The 21,805-nt window shown below is 54.7% G+C and overlaps 3 protein-coding genes across 11 annotated transcripts; 2 read left to right on the plus strand and 1 right to left on the minus strand.

Annotated features, from left to right (window-relative positions):
- Positions 1–73: 73 nt before the first annotated feature.
- Positions 74–5,316, plus strand: Muc1 (mucin 1, cell surface associated). 2 transcript variants are annotated; one of them, XM_036190381.1, is made up of 7 exons: positions 74–630; positions 1,297–3,206; positions 3,306–3,358; positions 3,477–3,610; positions 3,714–3,835; positions 3,911–4,060; positions 4,953–5,316. In XM_036190381.1, exons 1-7 carry the CDS (start codon positions 573–575, stop codon positions 5,025–5,027), a joined length of 2,502 nt encoding a protein of 833 aa, XP_036046274.1. In that variant the 5' UTR covers positions 74–572; the 3' UTR covers positions 5,028–5,316. The 2 variants fall into 2 exon arrangements, with proteins under 2 accessions (XP_036046274.1, XP_036046273.1); XM_036190380.1 differs by lacking the exon at positions 74–630 and having other exon boundaries at positions 801–3,206.
- An 830-nt stretch (positions 5,317–6,146) lies between these two features.
- Positions 6,147–17,944, minus strand: Trim46 (tripartite motif containing 46). 6 transcript variants are annotated; one of them, XM_036190086.1, is made up of 10 exons: positions 17,693–17,944; positions 16,140–16,401; positions 15,582–15,925; positions 14,193–14,336; positions 14,010–14,105; positions 11,159–11,412; positions 10,775–10,896; positions 9,501–9,803; positions 8,364–8,661; positions 6,147–7,253 (listed from the first exon to the last, which is right to left on the minus strand). In XM_036190086.1, the coding sequence occupies exons 1-10, from the start codon at positions 17,876–17,878 to the stop codon at positions 6,860–6,862; spliced, it is 2,403 nt and encodes an 800-aa protein (XP_036045979.1). In that variant the 5' UTR covers positions 17,879–17,944; the 3' UTR covers positions 6,147–6,859. The 6 variants fall into 6 exon arrangements, with proteins under 6 accessions (XP_036045979.1, XP_036045983.1, XP_036045980.1 ...); XM_036190090.1 differs by having other exon boundaries at positions 17,683–17,940; XM_036190087.1 differs by lacking the exon at positions 17,693–17,944 and adding an exon at positions 17,101–17,174.
- Krtcap2 (keratinocyte associated protein 2) lies at positions 17,907–21,447 on the plus strand. Of its 3 annotated transcripts, none has more exons than XM_036190094.1 (5): positions 17,907–18,499; positions 18,805–18,956; positions 19,096–19,159; positions 21,030–21,096; positions 21,283–21,447. In XM_036190094.1, the coding sequence occupies exons 1-5, from the start codon at positions 18,496–18,498 to the stop codon at positions 21,401–21,403; spliced, it is 408 nt and encodes a 135-aa protein (XP_036045987.1). In that variant the 5' UTR covers positions 17,907–18,495; the 3' UTR covers positions 21,404–21,447. The 3 variants fall into 3 exon arrangements, with proteins under 3 accessions (XP_036045987.1, XP_036045986.1, XP_036045988.1); XM_036190093.1 differs by having other exon boundaries at positions 17,908–18,499; positions 18,802–18,956; XM_036190095.1 differs by having other exon boundaries at positions 18,468–18,581; positions 18,802–18,956.
- The last annotated feature ends 358 nt before the right edge of the window (positions 21,448–21,805 follow it).

The raw sequence follows: 21,805 nt of genomic DNA on the forward strand, positions 1-21,805 counted from the left end.
ACAGGGAGGGGTTAGAAGGGTGGAGCTATTCCGGGAAGTGGGGGGGGGGGGGGGCTAAAACTAGTGACCTGTCCACTATTATCCAGCCCCTTGTGTCCTCTCAACCTATGGAAAGCGGTTTCAATGACCTAAAGAGAGAATAGGGAAAGGGATTGGGGGATCTAGGGATGGGCTTTCCTGGGCAGGTTGTCCAGGGCCTTTCTGAGCTCCATTTCCTCACCTTGGCTGTTGTTCTGGGGCTAAAACCAGAGCCAGGGGGCCCCAGGTTTCCTCCACATACACGCCTGGGGAAGTCAAGGAGTGGTTGGTAAAAGGGGGAGGCCAACTAGAGAATAAACAGGTTGTCATAAGGTTGAGTGATTGGAGCCCAAGTACCCTACACAAGAATGGCTGGGGAGGAGGAGGAAAAGGTAGGGGAGGGGGCGGAGTTTTGCTACCTGTCACCTGCTCTAGCTGTACCTAGGGCGGGAGGGGTACTGGTATAAAGCAGCAGGCACCAGAGCTCGACCGCACACACGCAGCTCCTGCTTTGGGTCTGTTTCTGCCCCCTTTCCCGCCTGTTCACTGCCACCATGACCCCAGGCATCCGGGCTCCTTTCTTCCTGACGCTACTTCTGGCACTTGTACCAGGTGAGAGGCCGACGGTGGGGAGGGCTGCACTGTTCAGGTGGGACTCCTCACCCTTCTGTGGCTTTTGCCTACTGGTAGATGGTACTACAAGATCCATAAGTGGCAGACAAGGGTGTGCCAGAGTGAAAGAGGCAAGGACGGAAGCCAAGAAGAGGTGACCCCCAGGAGAGTGGGCACCACAGTAGGCAAATGTTCTGATGCTTGTGGGGAGTGGAGAGGGTGGGCTGTGTCGGGAGAGGTAACGCAGTAGTGGAAGAATAGGGCCACGTGCAGTGGTTAGGTCAAGGCCAGCCTGGGCGGCAGTGTGATCCTTGTCTCAAAAATAAGTAGCGGAGGAATGGGTGAGCCAAAGCCGAGGTGAGTCTTTCAGGGAGGGAGAGAGTAGCAACGGAGGTTGTCAGCAAGGAGGAAGGTAGACCAGGGGCTGCCTGATCCTAAACTGACCCCCCTTCCTTCTGGGGTTACTTTGGTTTCGGAGTTTATACTTTTCTCCTTGTTCTGATTTTATTCTCCAACCCAGAGTTTTTACAATTGCTGGTTCTAGCCAGAGCCAGAAAAACATACAGGTTACCCAAGGAACCTAGTGTCCACCTGTTGAGAGATGTATGAGCATAAAATGTCTACTCCCCACCTTCAACTCTGGTTCAGGCTTTCTTGCCCTTCCAGATAAACACAGAGTCGCCTTATCTGGGGACACTAACAGTTTCTCAACCTTGACTACCATGCCAGCCTCTGCCCCAGCCACCAGCTCTACTACAGTGGACTCGGCCACCACTCCCGTCCACAGTGGTGACTCTGCCCCTGCCACCAGCTCAACAGTGGACTCGGCTACCACTCCCATCCACAGTGGTGACTCTGCCCCAGCCACCAGCTCTACAGTGGACTCGGCCACCACTCCCGTCCACACTGGTTCCTCATCCCCAGCCACCAGCTCTACAGTGGACTCGGCCACCACTCCCGTCCACACTGGTTCCTCATCCCCAGCCACCAGCTCTACAGTGGACTCGGCCACCACTCCCATCCACAGTGGTGACTCTGCCCCTACCACCAGCTCAACAGTGGACTCGGCTACCACTCCCATCCACAGTGGTGACTCTGCCCCAGCCACCAGCTCTACAGTGGACTCGGCTACCACTCCAGTCCACACTGGTTCCTCAGCCCCAGCCACCAGCTCTACAGTGGACTCGGCTACCACTCCAGTCCACAGTGGTGACTCTGCCCCTGCCACCAGCTCTACAGTGGACTCGGCCACCACTCCAGTCCACAGTGGTGACTCTGCCCCTGCCACCAGCTCTACAGTGGACTCGGCCACCACTCCAGTCCACAGTGGTTCCTCATCCCCAGCTACCAGCTCTACAGTGGACTCGGCCACCACTCCCGTCCACACTGGTTCCTCATCCCCAGCCACCAGCTCTACAGTGGACTCGGCTACCACTCCCATCCACACTGGTTCCTCAGCCCCAGCCACCAGCTCTACAGTGGACTCGGCTACCACTCCAGTCCACAGTGGTGACTCTGCCCCAGCCACCAGCTCTACAGTGGACTCGGCTACCACTCCAGTCCACAGTGGTGACTCTGCCCCTGCCACCAGCTCTACAGTGGACTCGGCCACCACTCCAGTCCACAGTGGTGACTCTGCCTCAGTCACTAGCTCTACAGTGGACTCGGCCACCACTCCAGTCCACACTGGTTCCTCAGCCCCAGCTACCAGCTCTACAGTGGACTCGGCCACCACTCCAGTCCACAGTGGTGACTCTGCCCCTACCACCAGCTCTACAGTGGACTCGGCTACCACTCCAGTCCACAGTGGTGACTCTGCCACAGTCACTAGCTCTACAGTGGACTCGGCCAACACTCCAGTCCACAGTGGTGACTCTGCCCCTACCACCAGCTCTACAGTGGACTCGGCCACCACTCCAGTCCACAGTGGTGACTCTGCCCCTACCACCAGCTCTACAGTGGACTCGGCCACCACTCCTGTCCACAATGGTTCTTCCATCCAAACCACCAAGGCTATATCAGGCTCAGCTACCACTCCAACTCACAGTGGCTCCCTGGTCCCAACAACCAGCTCTACGCTGGGCTCAGTCACTAGTCCAGCCCACAGTAGTGCCTCATCTACGACTAATGTCTCTGAATCAGACTTGGCCACCACTCCAGTTTACAGTGGCACCTCCATCTCTACTACCAAGGCTACTTCAGGCTCTGCCATCACCCCAGTCCACAATGGCTCCTTGGTGCCAACTACCAGCTCCGTGTTGGGCTCAGTCACCACTCCAATCCACAATAATGTCTCTACAATGGCTACTACAACTCCAGTTGGCAATGGGACTCAATCTTCAGGCCCAAGCCAGCCCCCTGTTAGTCCCACCACCCTCGCCATCTCCAGCAACAGCACTGTTACCTATAGCACGGCCCTTTCCCCTGCCTTCTCCAGTAATAGTTCTCCCCAGGCGTCTGTTAGGGTCTCTTTCTTCTTGTTGTCTTTCCACATCTGGAACCACAAGTTCAATTCTTCCCTGGAAGACCCCAGTTCCAACTACTATCAAGAACTGAAGAGGAACATTTCTGGATTGGTGGGTATCAGCCTGGCCTCTGCCATGCTCTTCTGAAGGCGCTCTTCAGGACGGCATGAATGTTTCACATCAAACCTGAGTCTTCTCCTCTTGTCCCAGTTTCTGCAGATTTTTAACCAAGATTTTCTGGGGATCTCTACCATCAACTTCAGGTACAGTCTGGCTGTGACTCGGGGTGGGATGGACACTAGTGACTTTGTGACGGTGGGGGAGGGGATGCTGAGCCATAAGCAGCTACCTCTGACTGAGCTGCCCATTTCCTGTGACCAGACCAGGCTCGGTGGCAGTAGAATCCACTGTGATTTTCCGGGAGGGTGCTGTCAGTGCCTCTGAGGTGAAGTCGCAGCTTTTACAGCATGAAAAGGAGGCAGAAAACTACAATCTGGCTATTTCAAAAGTCAATGGTGAGGCAATATCCCCAACTCCAGCGCCTGCTAACCTATGGTGGTGGCAGGGTCGAGCCCACCTCCTTTCGGGGACTTCCCTGACCACTGTTTTCCCTTTTAGTGAATGAGATGCAGCCCCCTCCTTCTGCCCAGTCTTGGCCTGGCGTACCAGGTTGGGGTATTGCCCTGCTGGTGCTGGTCTGTATCTTGGTTGCTTTGGCCATTACCTATCTCATTGCACTGGTAAGTCTCAGGCCTTCACCAATGTGCCCTGGTAAGTGGGGACCCATGGGCCAGCATAATCTCCTGTCTCCCCAGGCAGTGTGTCAGTGCCGTCGAAAGAACTATGGGCATCTGGACATCTTTCCTACCCAGGACACCTACCACCCTATGAGTGAATATCCCACCTACCACACTCATGGACGCTATGTGCCGCCTGGCAGTACCAAACGAAACCCCTATGAGGAGGTAAATCTGTGTCCCACAGGTTGGGGCTTGGTGAGGGTTTCTGGAGAGGTACTTGGGAAACCCAAGGTACTTCAGAGAGGTGAGCAGGGAAGGGCCTGGCAAAGTGGGGAATGGAGGTAGAGCTCCGGAGTTCAGATCTTAGGGGACTACAGAAGAAAGGAAGCGTCTGTACTAGCAAAGCCTTGCTATCTGCGCTGACTGAACTCTGAACTGTACCAGACTGTGCTCATTAGGATGCCCTGAGGTGAAGTGAGGGGATACTATGTCCAGGGGAGCCCTGCCTGAAGCAGGAGTGAGCATGTCCCGCTCACCTCCTAGGGGTTGGGCAGTAGATACAGACAGCTGCATTGGGGGTGGGAGTACTCTGGTGTAAAGAAGTCTCCACTAGTAAGGGGAGCGTGCAGAGAGGGCTCTTGGGAGTTTTAGGAGAGCAAGGGCCCCTCCCTCTTCCCTCACTCGGTTTCTCTACAGGATCTAGTAAATAATTACTGTGGCCACCTGAGACTGGAGGGCCAGAGGGTGGGAAAGAGAGACAAGAGCTTCCTTTTCTTGCCCCATTTTCCTCCTCCTAGAGATCACACACACACACACACACACACACACACACAGAGAGAGAGAGAGAGAGAGAGAGAGAGAGTCAGTCCTTTGGGCCAGAGGATAAAAAGATGAAAGGAGAAAGGGACCAGAGAGGCCTACAAGAGGGGCTGAGGGGAGGGAGGGAGGGAGCAGGAGTCCTGTGTTTACAGTCACCTGGCTGCTCTGAGGCCCAGCAGGTGCACACTCTGAATTAACTCCTTGAGAGCTTGCCAGGCCCATAGCCTGGGGTGCCATGGGGGGGGGGGGTTCTGCCTGATAGACTCTTTCACCCTGAATTTATTTTCCCTTCACTCAGGTTTCTGCAGGTAATGGGGGTAGCAGCCTGTCCTACACCAACCCGGCAGTGGCAACCACGTCCGCCAACTTGTAGGGGCAAGTCACCAGCTCAGGGGACGGCTGCAGCCACCTGCTCCCTGTTTTCACTGCCAGATCCCTGCACTCTGATCTGGGCTGGTGAGCCGGAGTTCTGGAAGGCAGCTCACAGCCTTTCTGAGACTCTGTCAAGTGTCTCAACCATCCTAGTCTGGTGAAGCCCAGCCCTGCCCTGGGGGATACCCTGGGGCAGTGATGCAGTGGTGGGTCTCAGAAGGACTGGCCTAGACATCCTGGAGATGGGGATGAAACCCAAGCATGGCTGAATAAAAGGTGGCCCCCAGTTAGTTCTGCCAACTGTGATTCTTCATCCACAGCTCATGATCAGAAGTGCCAGAACACGTCTGTGAGGGGCCTGGTAGGGATCTTTGGATGAAGACTCCTGAAGGCAAGGAAGGGCGGGTACACTTGAAAAAAAAAAGGGGGGGGATAGGAGGAAGGGGTGACGTGGAGACAGAGGTGGCCTGAGAAAGAACCCAGAAGTCACCTCCTTCCCATGCCCGACGGCCCTGAAGGAAGGAGGAAACGAAACCTAGGCAGGCTCCAGTGGGCCTGCCCCTGACCTGGCCTCAGCCCGCGCCAGTGACTGTCTCTCCTGGACCAGCCCATGCCCCTCTCTGGCTGGCACGGTGCCTCTAAGGCAGCTCTATTCTTAGTTGTCCAGGTGTGAAGCAAATCCTTGGACTACAGATAACAGTGGAAGAGTCAACACAGCCATGATAAGCCAGGGCTGGGACAGATCCGGGTGCCACTGGCACCAGGCCCTGGCCTTCTGCCATCCCGCCCGCTGCTGCCTCTGGGTGGGCTCTCTGGCACCCTGGGAATGAGGAAGTAGTTCTAGTTCCCTGGCTCCTTTGAGCCCAGACACCATGCCATACCCTCAGCCACATCCCCGCAGGGTCCATAGCTGTGGTCCAGATGCCCAAGCTGGGCGTGACGCTAGCAGCCAGTCAGTGCTGCACCTCCCTGGCAGTGAGGGTCAGCTGGGGCCTGGGGCCTAGGTGTAGCAGGAGGCTGTGTACACCTAACGTAGAGACCTCCATCCAGTGGGTACCGTTATCACACCAACTAGACCGGAAACTCCCAGGGATGGTCACACTCCGGGAAAACAGCAACATGCCTGGTGTCACAGTTTATTGTTTATAAACCATGAAAAGTACAGCTGTTACTCAGCACAGGCCTAGCAATGCCCACTGCAAGGAGGCAGTAGCGGGCACCAGAGGCCTAGCTTGGCCCAATCCAATGGGGACACCAGCCTCAGCCGGGTTCCCAAGGGAGACTTGGCACATTGGCATGGGTGCAGGATAGGTAAAGCATGCGAGACGGAGAAGAGAGACACAAGGGGCATGCTGCTGGGGGGGTATAGGGACCCAAATAAAATGGTGGGTTCTCCTCCCTCTCACTGGGGAGGCTCAGAGCCTGGCTCCAAGGCATCAGTGGAGCGGGGAGCTTGGCAAGGCAAAGGGCAGAGCTGTTAATCACACCCTTGTTCCAGGTGCCCTCCCTCCCAGTAAGTAAGCCTCGGGAGCACAGGACAGGATGGGATAGGGGCTTTCTATGCCTCGGTTAAGATGCCAGGGGCAGGGCCTGGGGCAGAGACTTGGTGGGCCTGGGGGCCTAGGCCAGCAGGTAACACAGAGAATGGAGGACATCCAGAGGGAAGCAGGGGGGAGCCCCTTAGTCAAGGGAAGCCCTGGGAAGACATGGCTGGCAGGTAGGAGGGAAGGGCCACAGTTAGGAAAAGTCTGGGGGAGAAGCTGCTGCATGAACAACCCGCTGCCTGGAGGCTTGGGGAGCAGAGCTTAGGTCTGGAGAGGGGTCCCGGAAGGCTCAGTCCAGCTTGGCAAAGCCCCCGATGGTGACTTTCCTCTCAGGCTTGGTGCCCACAGGCTCTTGCAGCTGGACAGCGCCACCACCAATGAAGCAGAAGGCAGGGCACACAGGCCCTGAGCAGTCCAGGGGGCACTCTAGGAGCCCACGGAAGGACACAGCATCCAGGAAGGAAACTCGTCCCCGCTCATAGTCCAAGCAAATGCCCAGGCGGGGCGGCAGGGGTACTGTGCAGCTGGCTGCTGGGCCATCCCGCCCTGTCAGCCCTGCATTTGAACTTGCTCCGGAACCCAGCAGGATCTTGCCCATGCCAATGGTGAGGAAAGCAAAGGGTGGCAACGCTTCCACTGTGGCATCTTCAGCACCGCTGTCGTGCCCACTGTCTGGGTCATACCTGTAGGGGTGGGAATCAGAGAGGAGGATGCTGGGAGGCAGAGGAAGGGAGTGGGGGAGGGGGGAGGGAGCTGAAATGTTGGAAGGATGGAATGTCAGCGAACAAGAGGTTGCAGGTGTTAAGGTGAACACATGTTGAGGAGGCGAGGGTTACAGTGTAAGGCCTGAGGCTTCAGTTGGTGTAAGAAAGAAGTAGGGAGCCAGGCGGGTGGTGGCGCACGCCTTTAATCCCAGCACTCTGGAGGCAGAGGCAGGCGGATCTCTGTGAGTTCAAGGCCAGCCTGGTCTACAGAGGGAGATCCAGGGCAAGCACCAAAACTACACAGAGAAACCCTGTCTCGGAAAAAAAAAAACAAAAATAAACAAGTCAGGGAAGGAAAGTACGTGAGAAAGGTAGGGAAGGAGAGATGGGCAACACTGAAGAACTGTGGGGCGTGTCAAGATGGAAGGTGCTGAGAAAAAGGGTGCTAAGGAATCAGATTGGGGAACAGTGTTGACAGGTGGGGATGGGGGGCGGGGCAGAGCAGAGATGGAGATGGATTAGTGTCAGGATGCTAGAGGGATACAGGAACAGTGACAACAGAATTCCAAAGGGAATTTGTCTTGGGGAGAAGGCATTTTGAAGAAATGGGATGTTGGAGGATGGAGGACTCGGGAGAGGGGGTTCAGGAGGGAAATGTGGTTAGATATATTAATGAGGCAATGGAGGTAAAGAGGGCTGTGGAGATACGTTCAGGGGAAGAACTTTGAGATGTTGAGAAAGAAATGGGGGAGGAGGTCTGGGAGAGACAACTTTCCATGGAAATAAAGTGCAGGGGAAAGGATCTGGGAGCTTAGGTGGTATACTGGTCCTGAGTGACAGACGGAAGGAAGAGGTGATGGCTGTGCCTTCTCTCAACCCTTTCCCTAACCATATTCCCCAAAACCTGTCCTCACAGACCCTTCTGCCCAGCCCACATCTCTTCCATCCAAAAGCCTCCCAGTCTGGAGGCTTTTACACCCCCCTCCCCAGCCCCACCTCAGCAAGTCTGTGTCCCTACACCACCCTTGCCAACCCCAGCTCCTTCCCCAGGGCTTCATTCCCCCACCACCCCTTGCAGAAGGGCCTGACCTGGGGCTGATCACATCCGGGGCACCCTGGAAGCTTTCCTGAAGCTTGCTCTCCAGCCCGACGCCCACCTTGACCAAGTAGGAGGCAGGGTCTACTGCGCAGGCCCAGTAGCTGCGGCCCTGCGTCACAGCCACGTCACCCAGGACCACGTCCACACTCAGGTGGCAGCCTGTGAGCAGCCGCTCGGCTGCCAGCAGCAAGGGAAGCCCGGGGATACTCCGCACTGCTCGCTGGTCCTTGCTGATAGCTAGCCGCTCTCGGCTCGCACCCCAGCGGCCATCAAGGAAGAAGTGCAGGACTAGAAGCAGGAGGAGGTTAAGACAGAAGGAAGGGTTTCAGGGACACACACTGGCGCTGGGGATCATGGGGCGTCAGCACAAACACTGGAGTTTGGGAAACAGGGAACAACTTGCCAAGTCACCAGGAACTGGAAGGGCCCCAAAGGAACAGGACGTAGGGAACTGAAGTAGCAACATAGAGAAGAGAGGGGCATCCCAAATAGGCATGGGACCCCAGGAAGAGCTTCAGGGGTGACTAGTGGGCAGAGAAAACACTGTCCCATCTCTGGTTGACTCAGAGTTCCTGCAACCCATTTTCCATGGTTGGCCCCGTGGACCATCTCCACTGTCATCCTGTCCCATCTGGTCACATTCCAAACACCACTGACCTGGACCTTCCATCCCACGCTCTGGTACTCATACCTGACCCCTGGCCCCAACCTTGTCTCTCTTGCCCTCTACCCGAGTGGTGAGCACACTCGGCAAGCCACTTCTAACATTGACTGGGCCCTTACTATGAGTCAGAGGCTAAGTCTTCACATGTGCTATCTTATAATGTGTTAATTACCAAACCACTCTCTTAAGTATTATTATTACCTCTGTTGAAGAGGATTCTGAAGTTCAGAGAAGGAAAAAAAGCGTGACTAAGAACACACAGGAGCCAAGGTGGGCTTTGAACCCAGGCAGTTCAGTTCCAGAGGAAATGGGTGTAACCCACGCATTAAACTGTACAAATTATATAAGTCAAATTCCATTCAATTGCTTTCCCTGTGCCCATTGGGAACCAGCTGAGTACCTGGGCCATCCTGTACCCTCCACGTGGTCATCTAAGTTTGCCACATGAAGTCTGTCTACTCACCGGGAGCTGGAGGTGTGTGCAGGTGCACATCTTCACTGTACTCTCCATAGCCAGCTTTGTTGCAGCCGCGGACACGCAGCACGTACACAGAGCCCGTGTCAGGGTTCTCAAGGAGGGCACTGGTGCCCCTCACCTCCTCCCGTCGCTGCCAGCGTGCAGGGCCTGGCTGGGCAGGGACATCTGTGCGCCGGAACTCAACAGTGTAGTGCCAGGCAGGTGGTGAGTGGGGGGGCAGCCGCCAGCACAGGAAGATTTGGTCGTAGGCAAAGGTGCGCTGGGTGTCAATGACAGGAGCCTCAGGCACTGTTGGGAGAGACAACGGGGTCAGTCAGGGTCTGGCCGTTGGCCTGGCGTGGAGAGAGGGTCAGGCAGGAAAGAGGAAGCAGCGGGAGCCGGGGGGATGAGTGTAGGTGAGGGAGCTGGGGGAAAGGACCTGGGTGGGCAGGACAGGGCCCAAAGGAGAAAGAAGTGGGCAAGTGCTGGACAGGGAGCAGGAGCCGAACTCTGGTCCTAGCTTGCCGCCACCCTACTTTGGCCTGAAGTAAGCCATCCACTCTCCCTCTCTGGCCTTCAGTTTTCGCTGCAGTCAAAAGACAGCACCAGACCAACTGAGTTCTGAGGGCCCTTACGGCTTAGATTCTTTGAGTTAAGAGGAGCCCCAGAACGAGGCAGGAAAGGCCACTGGAACCCAGGCAAGAGAGCCCTGAGCAGGAAGGGATGCAGAAGGGTCGGGAGAGAGGTTCCGGGGTCAGCAAGACGGAAAACAGGAAGGTAGCAGAGGAGAGCAAGCTGGCTAGCAGGGCGGTGCATGTAGGTCAAGAGGAAGAGAGTGAAAGTCCAGAGGGTCAAGATAACAAAAGGTCAGAAGGACCAGGATGACGCAATAGCCTGAAGAAGGTAGAAGAGACAGGGCGTTTGTCAAGTGGGAGGCCCAAGAATTCAGAATACATTAGGAGAGAAGGAAGCAATACGTGGGTGGCCAAGCTGTGTGGGAGCACAAGAGAGGGTGTAGGGAGGGGGCCCCGCGGGTGGCAGGGCCCCCAGGGCAGGGCTGCTGACTTGCCTGGGGTGTTCCGGAGCACAGTCCGCGGTGGCCACAGCCTACAAAGAGAGAGGGAGAAGCAGCGCTGAGCGCGGAAGGATGGCGTGGCGGGGGTGGCTGGCCAGGCCAGGCAGGAGGCCAGGAGGTCCCTGGTGGGCACTGCCCCCCGGGTCCGCTGCTGGGGGGAAGGGAAGAAGGCTCTGGTCGGACATGGGCCTGGCTAACTCCTTACCTCTCAGGAAGTTAAGCTCCGTCAGCAGCTTCATCTCACGCCCCACGTCCAGCTGGCAATGGCGGAAGGAGGAGCTGGCAGCTGGCCGGAATGTCTGGAGGGCCTCCGTGGCTCGGGCAATCCTAGAATGGGACGGACAAGGGTCAGGCACTGCCAGGCGGGCAGCCACCCCTCCCGGGGATCCTGCCCTGGCTATCGTTAGAGCCCTGCTTTCTGCTTCAGCTCTCCACCTCACTCTTCAGAAGTTAGCATCAGCTCGACCACATGAAAACTCTCGGGGCTCCAGCTCTCCACCTGGTCTCCCAGCTACTGTCCTAGGCACTAGCTGCACTCATGATGCCCACTTCCCTGGAGCCTGCACCCTTGGGCCCTGTCCCTCAGTACCTGTTATGCAGCTGTTTGGCTGCTTGCACAAAGCAAGGCTGGTCTGTTTCCTTAAGGACTTCCTGGGCATAACCCACCAAGCCCGAGCTGTCCAGCAGGCTCTGGTGCTCGTGGATCTGGGCGCTGAGCCGGGATAACCGCTCTTGCTGGTACTCTTCGATGGCCTGAAGCAGTGAGGCTCGCTTCTCCTCCAGCACAGCCCCCAGGCCCCGAACCAGCTGTGACACCTCCTCCTTCGCCTGCTGACCACTCACCTGTCCAAGGAGCAACACCCAATCGATGAATGACTAAACTATCTTCTTGGAGGCAGTACTTATTCCTAAGGTGCTACATCCTACTATCCGAGGGAATTTGGGGAAATTTAACCCATGCATCTCCGTCGGGCCAGGATCATGACTGGCAAGGCACCTACACCACAGAGGTGGTCACCTTCTGACCATTTGTGCTAACTTTCCTGAATGCTCTCATCATAACTGTAAGGCTATGGAGAAGCCCCTTCTATTTCCTAGGTTTTTGGCTTGATCTAGGAAACCAAATTAATACAGGAGAAAAGTACAAAAGTCACATTAATTTGGTACCTACTTGGGTTTTTGTTGTTGTTGTTTTTTGTTTTGTTTTGTTTTGTTTTGTTTTTTTGAGACAGGGTTTATCTGTAGTAGCTTTTAGAGCCTGTCCTGGACTAGCTCTGTAGACCAGGCTGGCCTCGAACTCACAGAGATCCACGTGCCTCTGCCTCCCGAGTGCTGGGATTACAGGCGTGCGCCACCACCGCCTGGCTTGGGGGGGTCTTTTAAAAAGTATGTTTACTATTTTATGTATACAAGTGTTTTGCCTGTATGTATGTCTGTACATCAAGTATGTGCCTGGGGCCTGTGGAGACTAGAAGAGGGCATCAGATACGCTAGAACTACAGATAGTTGTGAGCCACCATGTCAGTGCTGGGAACTGAATCTCAGTTCTCTGGAAGAACAGCCAATGTTCCTAACCACTGAACCATCTTCCCAGCCTTTACTTGGGGATCTCTATAAGAGACAGGGTTTCATGTAGCCCTGATCGACCTTGAACTTGCTGTGTACTAGAGAGAGATCCCCTTGCTTCAATTTCCCCAGTCCTAGGATCACAGTGTAAGTCACCATGACCAGCTTAACTCTTTTTTTTTTTTTTTTTTTTTTTTAAGAATAATTCATGCCTGATGGTGGTAGTGCACATCTTTAATCCTAGTACTCAGGAGGCAGAGGCAGGTAGATCTCTGAGTTCGAGGCCAGGCTAGTCTAAAGAGTAGTTCTAAGACAGCCAGGGCTATACAGAAAAACCCTGTCTGGAAAAACCAAAATAATAATAATAATAATTAATTAATTAATAATAATATTAGTTAATAATTCAGTTGCTAGAGAAGTGGCTCAGTGGTTAAGAGCAAGTATTGCTCCTTCAGAGGACCCAAGTTCAATTCTTAGCATCTGTGTAAGGTAGTTGAGTCACCTGTAACTATAGCTCCAGGAGATCCAGTGCCTTTGGACTCCGTGGGCACCCCTCACACACCTGGCATACACTCAGAGACACACATGCATAACACATGATTACTTTTTTAAAATTGAAAAGAACAATGCAGTTACATTTTTAACTTAAAATTTTTTAAATTTAAATTTGCCAGTTTTGTTTTATTATTGTGGTGATTTGGGGCCTTGACCATGTATTAATGCAGCAGGTATACCCAGTCTTTCAACATAATTTTTATTAAAAAATATGTATTGTGTTTATTTGTATGTGTGCCTGTGTGAGTTTATGTGCACCACATGTGTGCAGAAGCCCTTGAAGGCCAGAAGAAGGTATCTGATCTCCTGGAGCTGGAGTTCTAGGTTCATAAACTGCCATGGGGGTGCTGGGACCTGAACCTGGGTCCTCTGCAAGAACAGTAAGTATTCTTCCCCCCGGAGCTGAGGACCGAACCCAGGGCCTTACGCTTGCTAGGCAAGTGCTCTACCACTGAGCTAAATCCCCAACTCCAAGAACAGTAAGTATTCTTAACCACTGGGTCATCTCTCCAGTCCTCTTTGCCCTTTGTGGTGGAGATGCACATGCCCATCACTGAACTTCACGGTCAAGTCCACAGCAATGCACTTGTGAAGAAATGATGTGCTAAATGGAGATATGAGCTGGCTTAGTCACGGAGACAAATGGGGAAAGGCTAAAAACTATTGGAAGGTGAGCGTTGCTTTAAATAGTTGGTTATCTGGGTACACTGCAGCCTCAATACCAGTGTCTGGCAAACAGTATTGTTTGGCCTTAGTGTGTGAGGGAGATCCTTCTCCGAAGAACCCTTCTACCTCGATGCATGTCAGAAGTACAGCAAACAGCCCTTTCTGAGCCTATAGCTCCTCCAGTGATTGAAACCCAGGTCACCATTATACGTGTTGGCCATATTTTGCCTTAGCTCTTTCATAGTCTTAATCTCTTAATGTCTCGCCCAAACAAGAAAGGCCATGGTTGCTCTAATGTCCACTTTGGAATGACATTAGCTATGGCACACTGTTGGCTACGCCATCCTTATCGCCCATTCCACCTCAGTCAACTCAGACAACCCTGCAGAAGCCGTTTGTGCCTCACACACCCCGAGCTTCAGGGTTGTGTCCCTGCTGGGCTCAGCGTCCATGCACTTGAGCTCCTTAGTCCCTGCTTCCACTGCAGCCCTAGCTACAGCCTAAGCCAGGGCTCTGGTGTTCTTGCCAATGAAGTTTAACCAGAGCCTCCACCCACACACATCCTCCTCCAGTGGGCTCTGAACTTGCAGCAAGGCAATGGGGGCATGCCCATCCGAGCAGGATCCAAGGCACACGTCCACGCCCTTCCTCACCTCAGTGTGCCTGATGGTCTCTTCCAGCTCACAAATCTGGGTCTGTACTGTGTCCTGGTTTCCCAAGATGTATGCCAGGCTCTTTGTCAGCTTATCCTAAGGGCAAAGAAAGAGGTGGGCATCATCCTGGCTCCAGGAAGTAATTAGTAGATGTGTGCTGGTGTGAGGAAGTAGGGTCTTTACCTTGAGGGCCTGATAGGCACTGAGTACTGGAGTAATCTTGTGCCCACTGTGGGTGCGCCGTACCCTGCAGAGTTGGCACACCAGCCGTTGGCATGTCTTACAGTAGTGGGTCACCTCTTCCTTATGGTCTGGACACATCAGCCCCTAGGGGTAAAAGGATAGTTGAAACAGTCAGCCAATGGTGTGGGTGAGGGCTACCAGGCATTGGTTGCCCTCGATGAGAGGGGTGTGGAAATAGTGGTGGTGCTCCACAGTGCCATCTGATGGTGAATACTGGCATGAAAGCGCTTCTGAACTGTCCAAGCAATGTCCATTTCAGGAGCTTTTGCTCCCTTCATCCACTTCACACAGATACGTGTATTGTAGTAACAACAGTCATGATAATTAATATAATCCTGCAGTTCATCCTTGCTCGGGGTTGTACCCAGTTTCTAGAACAGCAGCATCCTGAATATAAACAACTTTTTTTTTTTTTTTGAGACAGGGTTTCTGTGTCTATCCTGGAACTCACTCTGTAGACCAGGCCTGCCTCACATTAACAGAGATCCACCTGCCTCTACCTCTTGAGTGCTGGGACTAAAGGTGTGCACCACCACTGCCTGACTATAAACACTTTTTTTGAGATAGAGTTTTCCGGTGTAGCCCAGACTGGCCTTCAGAAGTGTCCACGTCTCTTGATTCAACCTTCCAAGTGTGGGGAACTCAGGTATGTGCCGCCAGGCTTGGCCGGATAACACTTTTTGAGACAACAGCATCTCCTATGATCATATCAACAGTTCTTCTGGTGTGGATATTGCAGAATGGACTCTTTCATCTCTGCAGCAGGTGAGATGAGAGACCCATAAATATGGAATCATTTGTTTAGTGAATGTTAGAGACAGGGGCTGCTAAGCAGCTTGACGTGACGGTGCATGTCTATAATTCTAGTACTCAGGAAACGGAGGCAAGGGAATTGCCATGAGTTCAAGGCTAGCATGGGCTATATGGCAAGGCTCTGTCTCTTTTCCCCCTTAATGTTTAATTTTGAATTATGTGCATGTGTGTGTGTGTCTATGTGTGGAAATGTGCACATGAGAGTGGGTGCCTGAAGACGCCAGAGGTGTTGTATCCCCTGGAGCTGGAATTCCAGGGACACAAACCGGGATTCTCTGGAAGAGTTCTTAATCACAGAGCCATCTCTCCAGCTCCAAGACCCCCCTCTCTGTCTCTGTCTCTCTCACACACACACTCACACATATACACATACACTACACACACATACTCATACACACTCACACACACACACACACATACTCATACACACAGAGACAAAAACTCAACCTGGCCCACCACGCTTTGGAAGCCCAAACGCCAGCCACCCCCAGCCCCCCACTTCAGACCCTGGCTCACCTTGGGGCGGAAGGAGAGGGTGGGCAGAGTTGGCTCATGCTGGGCCTTCTGAGTGCCCCAGGGGTGGAAGAGTTTGAAGCACTCGTTGCAGAAGGTAGCTCGGCACTCGGTGCAGCCCTTGGTGGCCTCTAGCGGTGGGGGCTTGCACAGCTGGCACAGGATGGCGCCTCCCACACTCACACTCTGTCGGTACCGCTCCACCACGCGCTCTAGGGTCAGGTTTCGGAAAAGCCCCGAAAGGCCCCGCTCCCCCAGCTCCACGTCGCCCTGGCAGGCTGGGCACGGGAATATGATCGTCTGGGGGTGCAAGGCACCCCGCTTCCGCCCAGGGTATGTCCCAAAGCCTGTGGAAGGACCCAGGAGGTAGAGGTGAGAATTCCAGCTGACGAGGGGTGGGCGACATCTGTTCAATTAAAAAGTGGACTTTCATTGCATCAGAGCTCAGCTCTCATTAGAATCCAGGCAAGCAGTAAGTAGTTCCACCTCAGCATGACAGATGCCCCTGACCCTCTTCCAGCTTTCTGCATTCCCACCCCATCCCACAAACCCCAGCCCCACCTGACTTAAGGAGCCGGTCCAAGCGATCTGGCTTGGGGAGCGTTCTCCGAGAGAGGCGGGGGCTGCGGGTAGAAGGGGTGGAAGCAGGAGAAGTGGGCTCCGAACTGGGGTCCCCACCATGGCCTATGTACCCCTGCTGGCCCAAAACCTCCCGGGCACAGGCCTGGCACACGTTGTGGGTACAAGGCAGCACTAGTGGCTGCTTGTACATCTCTTGGCACACTGGGCACAGCAGTTCCTTCTCCATGTTCTTCATGCTTGTCTGTGGAGGGACCAGGAGGCTGTGTGAGAGCTAGGACACTTGGGCATATCTCAGCCGGTCCCTTGGCTGTCAGGAAGGGCAGCACAAGCTACCTACTGCTTTGGCCCACACACCTTCCCAGCTCTCTGTCTCCGGCTTCTGCTCCCTCTTGGGAGAGCTTAAGGCCCAACAAGAAGGTACGGTTGGAGCCCTGGCCTCCCCAGCATCACGCCCCACCCCCACCACTCCCGATGCAGCAGAGCTGGCAGGCGGTCCTCCTTCCTCACCTGTCTCCATCCCTCCATCTCTGGATTAGTGGCCTGCTCCTGGGGTTTATTTCAAGGGCACCACCCATTCTACATTTGGGTGCTGTCCCCCGCCCCCTTTTCTAGCAACCCTCAGGCGCATGACTGCTCCCCGCAGCCAGCGTGCGCTGGCTCTCCGAACCGGCTGGGCACGGGCCCGCGGCCGCCCCAGCACCCGTCCTCCATTCTTCACTTCCATTCCTTCCAGTCCCCCCAAATCAACCCGTTCCTCTTCGCCTCCTATACCCGAGCTCTCCGGCCCAGTCTGCTGGAGAAACTCGGCCTGCTGCAAGCCTTTGCCCCATCTGGGGGTGGGGGGGGAGAGCGCCCCGCCTACTTGCCCCCTCCCCACCGGAAGTATCCCTCCCCCTTTCGGTGAGGGGTCTTCAGGCTATTCCCCACCCCCACACCTCACCTTGGTCCCTCTCTTCGCAGCCATCCCGGTCAGGGGCGCAGCTGACACAAAGGAGGGAGCGACAGGGAGGGAGGGGGGAGGGAGGGGTGGGGGGGAGGAGGGTTGGCACCGCCTCTGCGAGAGACGGGCACGGGTTGCCATGGCAACCGCAGGCTGCACGGCAGCTCGCAGGGGGTGGGGGTGGCAGGGTGGGGGGTCGGGATGGGTCCAAATTGGGAACTGCACCTAGGGGCAGCTTTTTCATCAACCCCCCTCCCCAACCCGGCCTCAGTTTCTTGGAAAACCTCCAAGCTCACACATGCCCCTTCTCATAACCCTGGTGCACTGTTGGCCGCTGCCCCCAGCCTACCCGCTGGGTCCGGGCTGCTCCTCGCTGCCTACACCCCAGCAGACGGGAGTCTTCAGGGCACTCACCACTCGGCTGTCCCCGGGATCCCTGCACACCTGCATCTCCGCCCTTCCCGTCATCTCTGTCTTAACTAGTCCCTTCTCTACATTCCAGACTCTTCCTGGACCCCCACCTGTTCAAAGCTCTGGCTTGCCCCGACCCCTCTACACCCCCTCCCTTCCCCTCGACCCCACCTTAACTCACACTGATGCGGACTAGTGCATCCATGATGGAAGTGAAGGTCTGCATATCCTCACCCTCAGCCATGGCCCTACTGTGCCCGCCCGCCCCCGGTTGCCCGATCCTGGCTGCTGCTGCGAACCCGGGGCTTAATGCAGGAGCCGGGTGGGGTGCAGGGAGGGGTGGAGAGGGTGAGATATCACTGCGCATGCTCCAGGGACCTGCCTCGAACTGCGCCCGTCGAGGTAGGGGGTGGGAAATAGTTCTTCCCACGTGGTTCTCCAAAGGCGGTCTAGGGGGTGGATAACATGGAAGGGTATTTGAGAGAGGAACCATCATTCCTTCTGTTAGAATCTTTCATTGATCCCTAGTCATACTACTCACATGAAGCAAGATTTCAGAGGAAGATGAACTCCTGGTTGAGAGCACTACATTTTGGGTGGGGCACGTCTTCGGGAGAGGTTGAGGCCATCAGAGTGGGGCAGGGAGGGCTGAGCAACTCGTGCTAGAGGTGACATAACAGCAAAGAAGACATAGGCGACTCTAGGCCGTGGGGTCCTGACCGAAAGCCGTGGGTGCAGCTTGCCCCGAGAGTTAGCAGATGCCCTCGGTACAGAAGGCTGGAGACCAAGCAGGGCGGTGGCCTAGAGTGCTCTTCGAAGCAATATTTCCTCCTTGCCGCGAGAGGGCGCTGCGTCCAAGACGCCCAGAGGAAGAAGTGAAGCGGGTCCACGCTGGCCCCGACGCCTGCGTACAGACACCCGCGCCGGCTTTGGCTCCCCTGTTTCACGGCCACTGGCACAGACTGGACCCACGGGCGGGGCGTGATGGGTAACCGGACCGGCGGGGTGCCCGGGCTGCTCTCGCAGGGGTGGGCGTTGGGGTGGTCCTCTTTCCCCGCCACGTAGCTTCGGTAAAGCTGACGTGTCCTGGTTTCCAGGGAGCTGGCATTTCCTCGGGACAGGCGGGAACTTGGGTGTGCGGGGCCGGGCGCCGGGGGTTCCTGGAGGTCTCCGTGGCGTGGGAGGTGGGGGAGTGTGGCTGCGGTACCCGGAGCGCTTGGAAGTGGTTGGCGGGCCGAACTCCGGAGCGAATCTGCCGGAAGCTTAGCCTGATCTTGTTCTCATCACCAGTAGTCGGTACCGGAACCTCCTTGGCGCTGTCGTCCCTCCTGTCCCTGCTGCTCTTCGCGGGCATGCAGATATACAGCCGCCAGCTGGCCTCCACCGAGTGGCTCACCATTCAGGGGGGCCTGCTGGGCTCCGGCCTTTTCGTCTTCTCCCTGACCGTATCCTCCCCAAGCTGGGAAGAGGGGAGGTGGTGGTGTTTGAACAGAAGATGGGTAGGGGACCGCGTGAGCTTCGCTTGTCTCCTACTCTCCAGCCCTGTCTTGTTGCAGGAGTTTCTCCTTAACGCCCTCAACCCAGGCCTTCAATAATTTGGAGAACCTGGTCTTTGGTAAAGGTTTCCAAGCAAAGATCTTCCCTGAGAGTAAGTGGAACTCGGTAGCTGACTGAACGCTTTTTAACCTCCCCCAAACATGATGCTGAATTTCCCTGTGCTTAGATGGTAAAGGAGATAGACAATTGCTAAAACTGTCTTGAAGACAGGGGACGCTTTTGGATCCAGCATCTTGTCCAGCTCCGGGCATCGGAGCTGGAAGAGAAGGCACAAAAGCAAGAAAAAGAAGAAAGAAAAAGGAAAACCTGGCCTGCCCCCAGGAAAGGTTTCAAGCAAACAGTTAAGTTTGGCTGATGTTTGATAGGCATCCTCAGGAGAGAAGAGAGCAAGACAGCTTCACCGAGCGAGTCTGGTGCGAAAGTGAGCCCGCCTGGAGTTCTCTTGAGAGATTATAAGTCTTACTGGGATGTTACTGATAGCAGGACTCCCCACCAAAGGAGAATAGAGAATCACTGTTAGAGCCCTCTCTTTTCTCTGCTCCCATGCTTTTTCTCTGTCCCTTCTTTCCTCTCCTGTCCTCTGTAGCCCAGACTGGCCTTGAACTTACTATGTAGCTGAGGATGACTTTGAACCCTTGAACTGCTGACCCTCCTGCCTCCATCTCCCAAGTGCTGGGATTAGCACCACCTCGTGTGGTTTATGTGGTACTGGTGTACCAGGGCTTCCAGCATGATAGGCAATCGCTCAACCAACCGGCCCACATCTCCAGCCCTGATGAATCAGTTTTAACCCTTGTTAGATGGTTCTTTTAGAGGTCTGACGATTTAATTATTTATGGAGAATTAAGTTCACAAAGCAAAGTCAGCATCAGGACCAAATCACGTGAGGGAAGTCACATGCTCAGAAACTTACAGCAGTTGTAGTCTTGGGAAAGCCTCACCCAGCAACACCAAAACCTGCTGTTACCCATTCCTCCTTGCCCTCCTCTGGGTTTTCACAGCCCTGCTGCAGGTTTCCCGAACTTCCACCCAGCACTCAGAACTTCTGACTCTTAAACTTTGTTGCACATATACCGTCTTTGCTGTTTTCTGAAAGAAGCCATTGTTGCCAGGCAGTGGTGGTGCACGCCTGTAATCCCAGCACTCCTGTGAGTTCGAGGCCAGCCTGGTCTACAGAGTGAGTTCCAGGACAGGCTCCAATGTCTCGAAAAAATAAAAAACAACCCCTCCCCCCAAAAAAAAACCCAAAACAAAAAAAGAAGTCATTGTTGGGGGACAAAATTCCTGTCCTTCTTTGCCTGCTCTGCTGGCTCCAGCTGGACAGGCGGAGCCTCTTTGCCCTTCCTGCCCCTCACCCCTCTCCTGTCCTGTCAGGTCTTAGCCCTCTGCCTAAATAACAGGGACCAGCCTTGCTCTCCAAGCCCTGCTAGTACGTTTTATTTTAGCTATTAATTTACTTTTGAGACAGGACCTCACTGTGTTGCCCAGACTGGCCTTGGCTTGAATTCCTGAGTGGTAGTGGTCCTTTCGCCTCAGCTGTCTAGGCCTGGCCCGCTGCGTTCAGCTGCCTTTTGGTTTGGGGTTTCTTGTTACGGTTTTTAGTGTGTGTGTTTGGGGGGAAGGCCAGGAAGTTGAATGAGAGGCGGAGGAAAGCTAGTAACACAAACCAAACAGAACTCTATTCCTATCTTACCTCCATGTTCTGAACCCTCAACTCTTATCAGGACATGTCTTTTATTTATTTACTTATTTATTTATTTGGGGGCAGGGTTTCTCTGGGTAGACCAGGCTGGCCTCAAACTCACAGAGATCCGCCTGCCTCTGCCTCCCGAGTGCTGGGATTAAAGGCGTGCGCCACCAGGATGTACCTTTTCAAGCAGGTGCCTCAGAAAGGCTCCGCACCGCTCCTGGCTGGTGCTCCGCTCCTGAGCGCCTGCTGACGCCCCTGTCTGCCTCCGCAGTTCTCCTGTGCCTGCTGTTGGCCCTCTTTGCATCCGGCCTCATCCACCGAGTGTGTGTCACCACCTGGTACGTATCTGACAGTTGGGCAAGGGGTGCGATGATGCCTTGGCTTTTGGAACCAATCCCCCTGGGGTGGTGCCGGCCCCTTCCCTTCCCACCGCGGACCACCTAAACCAGAATCCTTTCCCTGCAGCTAGTGTCTGCCACGCTAGCACCATGCCCGTTGATGTAACGACTTCTTTCGCCCTGTAGCTTCATCTTCTCCATGGTTGGTCTGTACTATATCAACAAGATCTCCTCCACTCTGTACCAGACCACAGCTCCCATCCTCACACCAGCCAAGGTCACCGGCAAGGGCAAGAAGAGAAACTAACCCTGAATGACCAATAAAGTTGACTCTGTACTTCTGTCTCTGAGCTCCGATAAGTTGTCGGCCTCATCTGTCAGCGCCTGCGCTTGGCAGGCCGTGCAGTGTCCTCTACTCACAGGAGACTCCTTGTGGAAGAAGCACAGAAATGATTCGGGTCTTAACCTGTGGGGAGAGAGGTTAGAGGCGAAGAGTATATCACAGGAAGGGCTGGCATCCAGAACCAGAGATTTAAAAAAAAAAAAAACAAAAAAACTTTATTTTTATAGAGGCAGAGAGTGGTGAGCCACCATGTGGGTGCTGGGAATTGAACTCAGGACCTCTGGAAGAGCAGTCAGTGCTCTTAACCTCTGAGCCATCTCTCCAGTCCCAAGATTTTTTTTTTTTAGTATTGATTAATTGTGTGTG

The sequence above is a fragment of the Onychomys torridus genome, chromosome 6 (genome assembly GCF_903995425.1).
Source record: "Onychomys torridus chromosome 6, mOncTor1.1, whole genome shotgun sequence".
NCBI classification, from domain to species: domain Eukaryota; kingdom Metazoa; phylum Chordata; class Mammalia; order Rodentia; family Cricetidae; genus Onychomys; species Onychomys torridus.